Raw genomic sequence first — 9377 nt, 5'->3', positions numbered from 1 at the left:
CAGGGGGTTCAGCCTCTTGTGGGGTGTTTCACCCCACAACAGCCCCATTGACCCCACACCCCTGTGACCCCCCACAACCGCCCCATAGACCCTTGTGACTCCCCCCATAGTGGGCAGTGGAGGCGTGGCCGGGGGAGAGGGGGGCGTGGCCAGGGTGGAGCAGATGGGGGCGTGGCCCGGTGGGAGCAGATGGGGGCGTGGCCCGGTGGGAGCAGATGGGGGGCGTGGCCCGGCGGGAGCAGATGGGGGGCGTGGCCAGGGTGGAGCAGATGGGGGGCGTGGCCAGGGTGGAGCAGATGGGGGGCGTGGCCAGGCGGGAGCAGATGGGGGCGTGGCCAGGCGGGAGCAGATGGGGGCGTGGCCCGGCTGCCTTCAGTGTTCTCTGAGCAGGAGCTGCAGTTGTAAAAAAAAAAAAAAAAAACAAACAAACAACAAAAAAAAGACGTTATTTGCTTCAAAATCCTGGGAAATAGCCCCAACCCCGCCCTGCTTAAATATTAACTAGGTGAGCAAATTGATTGCAAAAAAAAAATAGATCTTAAAAGCTTCTTGGAGCACAAATTATCCTAAAAACAGCCCAAAAATATCAAAAACCCACCCAAATATGGTCCCTCCCAGCTTTATATAATAGAATAAGATATATATTAATGTATTAGATATATTGTATTGTAATTATATATTACTATATCAATACAGATATTAATATTAATGAATATTAACATATCATAAATATTGTTATAATACATTATACATCACATTATTATATTATGTTATTATATATTAATTAATAATAGTAATTGATGGTTAGTATATAATACAAGATACATTTTTATTATTCATCATATTATTATATAATTTATATTATATTGTTAATACACTAATATGTTAATTTTATAGATCTATATTTTTTAAATTCATATATTACCATATTAAATAATATAGTAATACTTAAATAATACAATTTAAAGAATTAAGCGGGTTTAGGGACGCGGCGACCAATCAGCGCCTTCCTCCCCTGGGCGACAGCCGCGCGGGGCTGAGCCAATGGGAGGCTTTCCCGCCAGACGGCACCGGCCAATCAGCGGGCGTCTCCTCACCCCGCTCAGGGAGAGGGGGGAGACAAAATGGCGGCGGGTTAAAAAAGCCGAGTTTGTTCCCGCTTAAATATTAATTTAGTAAATTATCGATAAATAGATTTTAAAAGCACCAGATCTGGGACCCCGAACTTTAGATATGTTCGGTAAAGTGAATTCAGCCCCCAAATCGCCTCAAAAAGCAACAAAATGCCCCTCCCGACTTTAAATACAATAAACAATTAAATTATTTCAACAATTAAGCGGCTTTAGGAGCCTCACAACCGCCCAAAAAGCTAAAAAAAACCCCTAAAAACCTCAATTAAAAAAAAACCTCATAAAGCCCCGTTTAAATATAATAATTTAAATTAATAAGCAGTTAAAATAAAAAGCCGAATTTGGACTCGTAATCCTGGGAAACAGCCCCAAATCTCCCCCTGCGTTTTAAATATTAATCTATTGAATAAATTCGTTATCAGTAAATAGATTCTAAAAGCTTTAAAGCCCCAAATCTGCCCCTCGAGCTTTAGAAGCGTTAAATAAACCTTTATAAAGCCGATTTAGACCCAAACAGCCCCAAAACGGCTCCTCGCAGCTTTAAATAATTAAAACAATTCAGCGGCTCCAGGAGCCTCGAACCGCCCGAACCCGGTAAAATAAAACCGCAAAAACCATTGAAGTGCAAGAGCCCAAATAAATCGGCCGGTTGGTAAAAACCCCAATTCGGCTCCAAACCCAGAAAACCCGAATCCCCGGGTTGAACTGCTCCATAAACCGGTTCAAATGAACAGTTTTAAAAGCTTTAAAGTCACGAATCAGCCCCAAAGTGGGATCCGCAACTTTAAATACGTTTAAAATGCGATTTCGACCCAAATGGCCCCTCCCGACTTTAGATACAGTCATTTCGACATTAACTTTAATAAATCGAACCATTAAATTTTAGGAGCCTCAAACCCGCCCAAAATGTTCCAAATAAATCCTCAAATAAACTTTTTGAACATATTAAAAAAAATAACATTAAAAAAAAACCCTAATCTGGACTCAAACTCCTGGGAAAAAGCCCCAAACCTCCTCCCGAGCTTTAAACATTAATTCTCCTGATAAAATGACAATAAAGAGATTTTAAAGGTGCCTTTTAGCACAAATTGGCACCCAAAACCCCCCTAAAATATATTAAAAAAACTTCTAGAAGCCGAACTAGACCCAAACCTCCCCGGACTCCCGAGAAAAGCCCCAAACCGGCTCCTCCCGCTTTGAACACAACGATTCGAACAGTTAAAGCGGCTGCGGGAGCCTCAGCCCCCACCCCAACAGCCACAAACCCGCGGCTTTTAAACCCCCAGTTTCGATCAAAGCCCCAAATACACCCAAGCCCGCCGGGCACTCGTCACCCCGCCGAGCCCCAATTAACTCCCGCACGATAATTAACGCCCTGACCCGCCCGTTAATCGGTTCCAGCCGCCGCTCCCGCTGCTCTCGGTCCCTCGGGTCCCGCGGGGAGGAGGTGAATCAGCCGGCTCGGCAGCCCCGAGCAGCGCGCGCGCGCGGACGCCGCCGCCACGTCCTTTATCACCTCGCTGTCCCGCCCGGTCCCGCCCTCCGCCCGCCCTCCGGCCAATGGACGAGACGCCCGCCTCAGCCGCGCTGGCCAATCAGCGCCTCGTTACTGTGGAAGAACGTCGGCGGGAAGACGGCGACCAATCAGCGCCTTTTTTACCTCAGAGGCACTAGCGAATCAGCGCCTGGCACGGGCTGGGCGAACCTCGGCGGGAAGGCAGTGACCAATCAGCGCCTTTCTCTCCTCAGCGATACGATCACCAATCAGCACCTTTCTCCCACCCCCTCGGAGAAGCCCGCGCGGGGATGAGCCAATGGGCGGCTTTCGCGCCGGGCGCCAGCAGCCAATCAGCGGGCGCCCCCTCCTACCTCACTATAAAATAGCGACGGCGAAAAGGAGGGGGGGAGACAAGATGGCGGAAGAAGCAGGAGGCGGTTGCTCGTCCGGCGGCGGCGATTGAGGCGGGGTGGGGGGAGTCGGGGCTGGGCGGAAAAGCGGCAGCTCCTGAGGCAGCGGCGGCAGCAGCAGCAACGGCGATCGGGGGATGTGGGGGGGGCGAAAAGCGGCGGCTCCTCCGGCCGCAGCAGCAACGGCGATCGGGGGATGGGGGGGTGGGAAGAGCGGCGGCTCCTCCGGCCGCAGCGGCAACGGCGATCGGGGGATGTGGGGGGGGAAAAGCGGCGGCTCCTCCGGCCGCAGCAGCAACGGCGATCTGGGATGTGGGGGGGGAAAAGCGGCGGCTCCTCCGGCCGCAGCAGCAACGGCGATCTGGGATGTGGGGGGGGAAAAGCGGCGGCTCCTCCGGCCGCAGCAGCAACGGCGATCTGGGATGTGGGGGGGGAAAAGCGGCGGCTCCTCCGGCCGCAGCCAGGACGTGGCTTCACCGGGGCCGCGAGGCCGCGCGCTGTGGGGCTGCGGGGCGGGTGTGGGGCCGGGGGCTCCGGCGGTCCCGCAGCGGCGGCCGCGGGGCGGGATGGGGCGGCTGTGGCGGTACCTGTGGGGCACCTGTGGGGCTGCTATAGGGGCTCTTCAGAGGCGTGTCTGGAGCACTTATGGGCAGGTACAGGGCTGCTATAGCGGTACCTGTGGGGCTGCTATGGGGTTACTTATGGGGCACAGATGGGGGGGGCACCGCATGCAGGGGGTGGGGTCAGTGCGGAGGGGCGGGGACTATGAGAGGACACGCCCACGGGGAGCCCCGCCTGGGGAAGGGGGTGGAGCCTCCGCGTGTCACGCCCTGTGGGAGGAGCCTGGGGGTGGAGCCTGTGCAGGCGTCACCCCTTGGACAGCCCGCTCGGGGGTGGGGTCAGCCGGGGATGTGCCCCAAGGGGGCGTGGCTTAGCAAGGGAGGAGCTTTGGAGGGGGTGGAGCCTTTACAGGACATGCTCTGAGGGGGCGTGGCTTAGGGGAGGTGGTTGGGAGGAGTTGGGGGCGGGGCCTCAGTGCGTCATGCTCCTCGGGCAATGCGGTGAAAGGGGAGGGGCCTGCATGGGACACGCCCCTTGGGGAGGGCTCACACTGGCAGGGGCGGAGCTTTAAAGGGGATGGAGTTGGGGGCGTGGCCTCTCGAGGACACGCCCCTGCAGAAGCCCAGCCTGGATATCACAGTCAAAAATTAAAATTAACTGTTGTTAATCAGATGTAGTTTGCTGTCTTTTTATTTTGACTCTACTTAGAGGTAATTCATACCTGTGATGTTTTCACACACCTCCCAAAAAAGCTGTGTTTAAATATAGACAGTCATGACTCACTGTTTTCTAATTTTATTTTGCATCTAAATCTTTTAATGTTATGTTGGGAATCATTACTACCTGGGAGGTTTTTTAATACCTCCATTTATAAACAGCCGGGGGCCATGTTGGGGTATTTTTAATTAAGGAAACTGCTGTTTCAGCCCGCAAGTGCAAACAAACCCCACGTTCGAGGCCGGACACGGTCAGACCAACCCCGGCTGGTCCAGCGGCCGCTGCAGCGCGTCCGTTCAGCGCCCGCCCAGCCCGGCAGACCTGCTGGGCACGGGTCCTGGGGAACTTGTACCAGCGCCGCATTCCGGGGAGAAATACATCCCGTAAGAATCCTCCTCTAAAACACTGCAGATCAACAACAGTTGTAAGTCACAGAGACTCCTCGTTTTCTCTCTGACTCTCACAACAGTAATAAATAAATCCCAAAGGACAGAAAACACCGGGATAGGCTGGAAACAACAACAAACCCCACATGGCAGAAACAGTACCAAGCACCTTAAGTAACACTCAAGCATCTCGGACGAAAATAAATGACAAAACCCTTCGGGAGAGGTCTAAAGAAAGACAAACGAGTCCACAGAGAGCGATACTGACGCCCTCCTCCCGAGAGGACCGTGTGGGGGACAGAGGCGCTTGGAAGGGACGTGGTTTGACGAGGCCACTTGTCACACAGGTTGATTCAGGTGCCTGGAAGGACAATGGAGGGGACTCGAGGGGACAGGGGCACACGAAGGGTACGGGGGGATGTGGGGAGCTGATGGGGTGCCTGCGATGGCTCCAGGGCACGCTGCCCCAGGGAGAGGTCCTGCAGCAACTGGGGCCACGTGAAGGGCTCTGGGTCAGAAGAAAGGCAAACAGAGGCCTCTGGGCTGCAAAATACACAAACAGGTCCCCAGGCAACAAGAACACGGGGGGCAGCTACAAGGAAGGTAAATGGGGGCTCTCAGGTAACCAAAAGACAAGCTCAGCTGTCCTGAGAGGAGCAGGTGGAACTCAGAGGAGTTCTAAAGGGAGCGGAGGGGCAAACAGAGCGGTCTTGAGAGGGTACAAGAGGGAAAAATGAGGCCTCTGGGATGTGCCAAAAGCAAACAAGGAAGTTTTGAGGGGAAGAGAGAAAAAGAAGGGAATTTAATGGGGCAAAAGGTCAAACGGGCACCTTGATGCCACCATAGAGCCTGCGGGCACGCAAAGGCAGGCGGGGCAATCACAGAGGAACCGGAAGGAAACGGGTTTCTGAGGGAACAAGGTGGCGAGTAAAAGCCTGTGAGAGGCCCAGAGGCAAATGGATGTGTCCTGAGGAGAGCAAATCGAAAGGTTCTTACCTCTGAGAAGTTGTCCTTGACTTTTGTTCCACCAGCAGCCGTCCTGTGGTCTCGGCACAGCCTGGGGATTCCTGACCTGCACCACCACAACCTTTAACAGGACATTGGGCAGTTCTAGAACTTGAATGACAAACAGCAAGTACTTCTCCAGGACAGCTTTGGTGTAGGATTGTTTTATTTTGTTTTCCCTGCAGAGGACAGGGAGAAATTTCTCCTCCCCACAGTACCACTAAACACCCCACCTGTGATTCTTCAGGCATTTTGGGGCTGTAACCCCCCCCATCTCTCACTGGCCTGCTCCTCCAGTACCATCAGCACACCCCCCAGTAACATCAGCATCACGCCCCGCCCGGATCCCACCTTTTATTCCCTCCAAAAAAAAGGTGGACAAGGGAAACAGCCCCAACGGGCAGCTCCTTACTCTCATAATGCCATTTACATATGTACATACCCCAACCCCCAAAAACAGGGGGGGCAGCACCCCAAACAGTCACAGCCCTTGTCCCACAAGCCGGCAGCTGCCCCACGGCACGGTGGGGACGGAGGAAGTTGCCACGTCTCCCGCTTGGGCTCTGCTCCCCACGTTCTGTTCCCCACCTGGGCTGGGAGATCTGCTGAGCATCAGGCATTCACAGCTCCCCCTCTGAAAAACAAGAATTCCAAATTAGAGTTCAGCATCCTAAAAAAATAGCGCAGAACAAAGCAGAGGAATTGGTCAGAATAAGGGATCGGCCAGCGGCAGCGCTTGCTGGCCGTGCGCTGCAGTACCGCGCTTCGCCCACAGGACGGCAGCACTGAGACCCGGCGCAGGTCCCGAAAACGAGCACCGCTGCCCGCCAGCCCGGTGCCGGAAGGCGAACGCGCCCGGAGGCAGCGCCTCCGAGTCCCGACCCCACGGTAACGCCCGTCTCCTCGCCCTGGCCCCAGTTTTCCCCCATCCGCAGCAGCAGGCCAGGGTTTTTCCTTGGCCCACTTCTCTGGTCCGACACGCTGCCCCACGTCCGTTTCCCAGCCGCTGACGGCCCTTCTGCCGCTCCAGAAGTGCTGACTGCAGCGGCCAGACGGCGTTTCCCGCTAGAGGAACCGCGTGCGAGACGAATCCCCCCGACTCCCAGCAGCAAGGCCAGCGTGGCAGCGCGACCCCACCTCCTTCCCCGCAGGAGGAGCCCTTCCAGATGCGGAAACGTGTGAAAATGAAATTTTGTTTTAATTCTGATCGTGTACTTCAAGGACTCTCAATTTTACGGTCAAGTAGTCCTTTTTTGGAAGGAGAAATGCTTTTACTTAAAAGTTCTAGACTGAAGACTCCACTGAACAGAACTAAGCCGCGGGACAACTTGCCATCAGCAGTCTAATGAAAAAATCAAATAAAGATATCGGTTTTCATTATGTTTCATTCATTACATTTCTGCTAGCATCTAGATGCTCAAAAATTAACTACACTGACACCACATATCACTACAAACTTAGTTACACGCACAGAAACCCCAGGCCGGGAGCTGAGAGCGGTTTGCACTGCCCACCCACACCTGCTCGGGCGGGGGCCCCGCGGCGGCGCCTCCTCCTCACGAGCCCCGCGGCACCGGTACCGGTGGGTGGAACGTGGCACTCGGCGGCACCCGGCCCCCCCCACGGCTGCGGTTTCGCTCCCCAGACGGCAGCAGCGTGTACGGGGCAGAAAAGGAGAAATTAACAAACAGGCACAGGCAATCGGACAGGGACAAAGAGCTAAAGAGGAGCAACGGGCTACAGGACTGACAGGGAGGAAATAAAGCAGCGGCGAGGAGCCGGACAGAGCGGGCGGTGAAAGCAAACAGCGCCGGAGCACGGGGCAGCGCGGAAGGAAGGTAAGGATCGGTCAGAAACGGAGAAAGACGCCCCACAGGAGAAGCCGCGAACCCCGCGGGCCCCCACTCGCAGGATTTGGGGACAGCCAAGCGGCGGAGCTGCACACCCCTCGCCCGCCCCGAACGCCCGCACCCGCGGAGCGGCCCGGCCCGTGCCCCGGCTCCCCCTCCCGCCGGGCCCTGCCCGCAGCCCCGACCAGCCCTCCCGCTCCCCGGCCCGGGCTGCCCGAGCCCCTCCGGACCCCGCAGAGGGCAGGAGACCTCCCGGCACCCATGGTCTGCCCGGCGCCCCCGGCCCCCACCTGCTGCAACTGACGAGGCTCCGGCCTCCGCCCCCGCGCCGGAATGTTCCCCCCGTACCTCTTCCTCTCCCTTCCCCTTGCTCCCCACTGCCGCACGCCCGAACTTCGGTTCCCCCACATTGGCTTCCCTCTCCCGGACACCTGGGTCCCCCTCGGGGGTACCTGGAAGGTGCAGTCTATCGGCGCGTTGGTCTCGAAGTCGCCATCGTCCTTCCCGAAGAGGCTGACGAGCTGATCGATCGCCTGCGGCGGGGCCACCGCGTCCCCGGAGCCCCGGAGCGCGCCCCCCCGCACCGCGCTCCCGGCCCCTCGTACGTCATCGCGCCGCGCCGCAGGGAGCGCGCGGTCGCCGCCATGGTGCAGCTCGGTAAGTGCCCGCGGACGCGGCTCAGCCGCCCGGCCCGGCCCCGCGGCTCACCGCTCACCTCTCTTGCAGGCAGCCGCCTCCTGAGGGGTTACCGCGGCGGGCACGTCGTCATCCGCCTCGCCCTCGGGGGCTGCACCAACCGGCCCTTCTTCCGCATTGTGGCGGCGCACAGCAGGCGCGCCCGGGACGGGAAGTACCTGGAGCAGCTCGGCTGCCTCGACCCGCTGCCCAACGCCCACGGCGAGCGGGTGGCAGGGCTCAACCTGGAGCGGCTGCGCCACTGGCTGGGCTGCGGCGCGCAGCTCTCCCGGCCCGCCGAGAAGCTCCTGGGTAGGCCCGCGGCTGGCGACCGTGCGGGGGCCCAGGGCGGCTCGGCGCAGCTCGGCCCAGCTCTCCGCCTCTTCCTGCAGGTCTGGCGGGGTTCCTGCCGCTCCACCCCATGACGGTGACGGGCGCCGAGAGGCTGCGGCGGCGGCGGCGGGCGCAGGAGGCCCCCGCAGCGCCTGCGGACGGCTCCCCCGGGCCCGGCGCCGCGCCCTGAGACACGCCGGCCGACGGGCTGCACCGCCCCTCCAGCGCGCCTGACCGCATTAAAGCGGCGTTTGCACACTCCACACCGTGCGTGTGCCGCGCTCTCCCTTTACCGTTGCTGCCAAATTTAGTGCAGCAAAAGTAAAAGGGATTCTTCCTAGTACAACTTAGCCCGAGCTTTTAAATAAATAAATAAATAAAACCTGGTATACTGAGCTTGTAAAGCGTAATTCTCAGACAGCTGTTGTGATGCTGTCAGCAGGTGAGGACTATAAACCAGTTACAATGAGCACTTCTAGTATCTTGCAAATGGTCCAAGCGCAGTGCTGGAGGAAGGGTATGGCTGAGGCTTCCTGGAGTTTGCTGGAGAAAACCAGCGGCAGTTGCCTACAAGCACTGAACGCCACTTACAGGAATTTTCCTTTCTTGGTGGGAAGAAGCTATTACACTTACTCAGCTATACGGTCACCTTCCCCTCCTCCCCCAAAAGTGGTGTGGGCTAAAAAAAAAATAGTGGCATACAAGGAGCATAAGCCAGAAGGAAAGCAGAGTAGCATCAGACTGATGCACGGCAAAAGCTAGCCTTAAAGAAAGCAACGGATGAAGTTTTACTCTCTAGCATAGTAAATCTT

The 9377-nt window shown here is 56.6% G+C and overlaps 1 protein-coding gene and 1 long non-coding RNA gene across 2 annotated transcripts; one reads left to right on the top strand and one right to left on the bottom strand.

Moving 5' to 3' along the window:
- Positions 1–4303: 4303 nt before the first annotated feature.
- On the bottom strand, positions 4304–8289 carry LOC135997528 (uncharacterized). Its single transcript, XR_010607453.1, has 5 exons — positions 8010–8289; positions 7228–7333; positions 6150–6341; positions 5699–5789; positions 4304–4721 (listed from the first exon to the last, which is right to left on the bottom strand). It is a non-coding gene; the product is annotated as an uncharacterized LOC135997528 (long non-coding RNA).
- Positions 8153–8960, top strand: MRPS16 (mitochondrial ribosomal protein S16). The gene is made up of 3 exons (XM_065650178.1): positions 8153–8214; positions 8284–8544; positions 8625–8960. Exons 1-3 carry the CDS (start codon positions 8202–8204, stop codon positions 8753–8755), a joined length of 405 nt encoding a protein of 134 aa, XP_065506250.1. The 5' UTR covers positions 8153–8201; the 3' UTR covers positions 8756–8960.
- The last annotated feature ends 417 nt before the right edge of the window (positions 8961–9377 follow it).

This window comes from Caloenas nicobarica, chromosome 22 (assembly GCF_036013445.1).
Source record: "Caloenas nicobarica isolate bCalNic1 chromosome 22, bCalNic1.hap1, whole genome shotgun sequence".
Classification (NCBI taxonomy): Eukaryota; Metazoa; Chordata; class Aves; order Columbiformes; family Columbidae; genus Caloenas; species Caloenas nicobarica.
The sequence above is the reverse complement of the archived record's forward strand: the minus strand, read 5'-3'. Positions and strand labels throughout refer to the sequence as shown.

What these genes read in the sequence shown, in the direction of transcription:
- MRPS16 (XM_065650178.1), top strand. An exon ending in GCCCGCCGAGAAGCTCCTGG is followed by an intron (nt 8,545 to 8,624) that starts GTAGGCCCGCGG and finishes CTCTTCCTGCAG; the next exon opens with GTCTGGCGGGGTTCCTGCCG.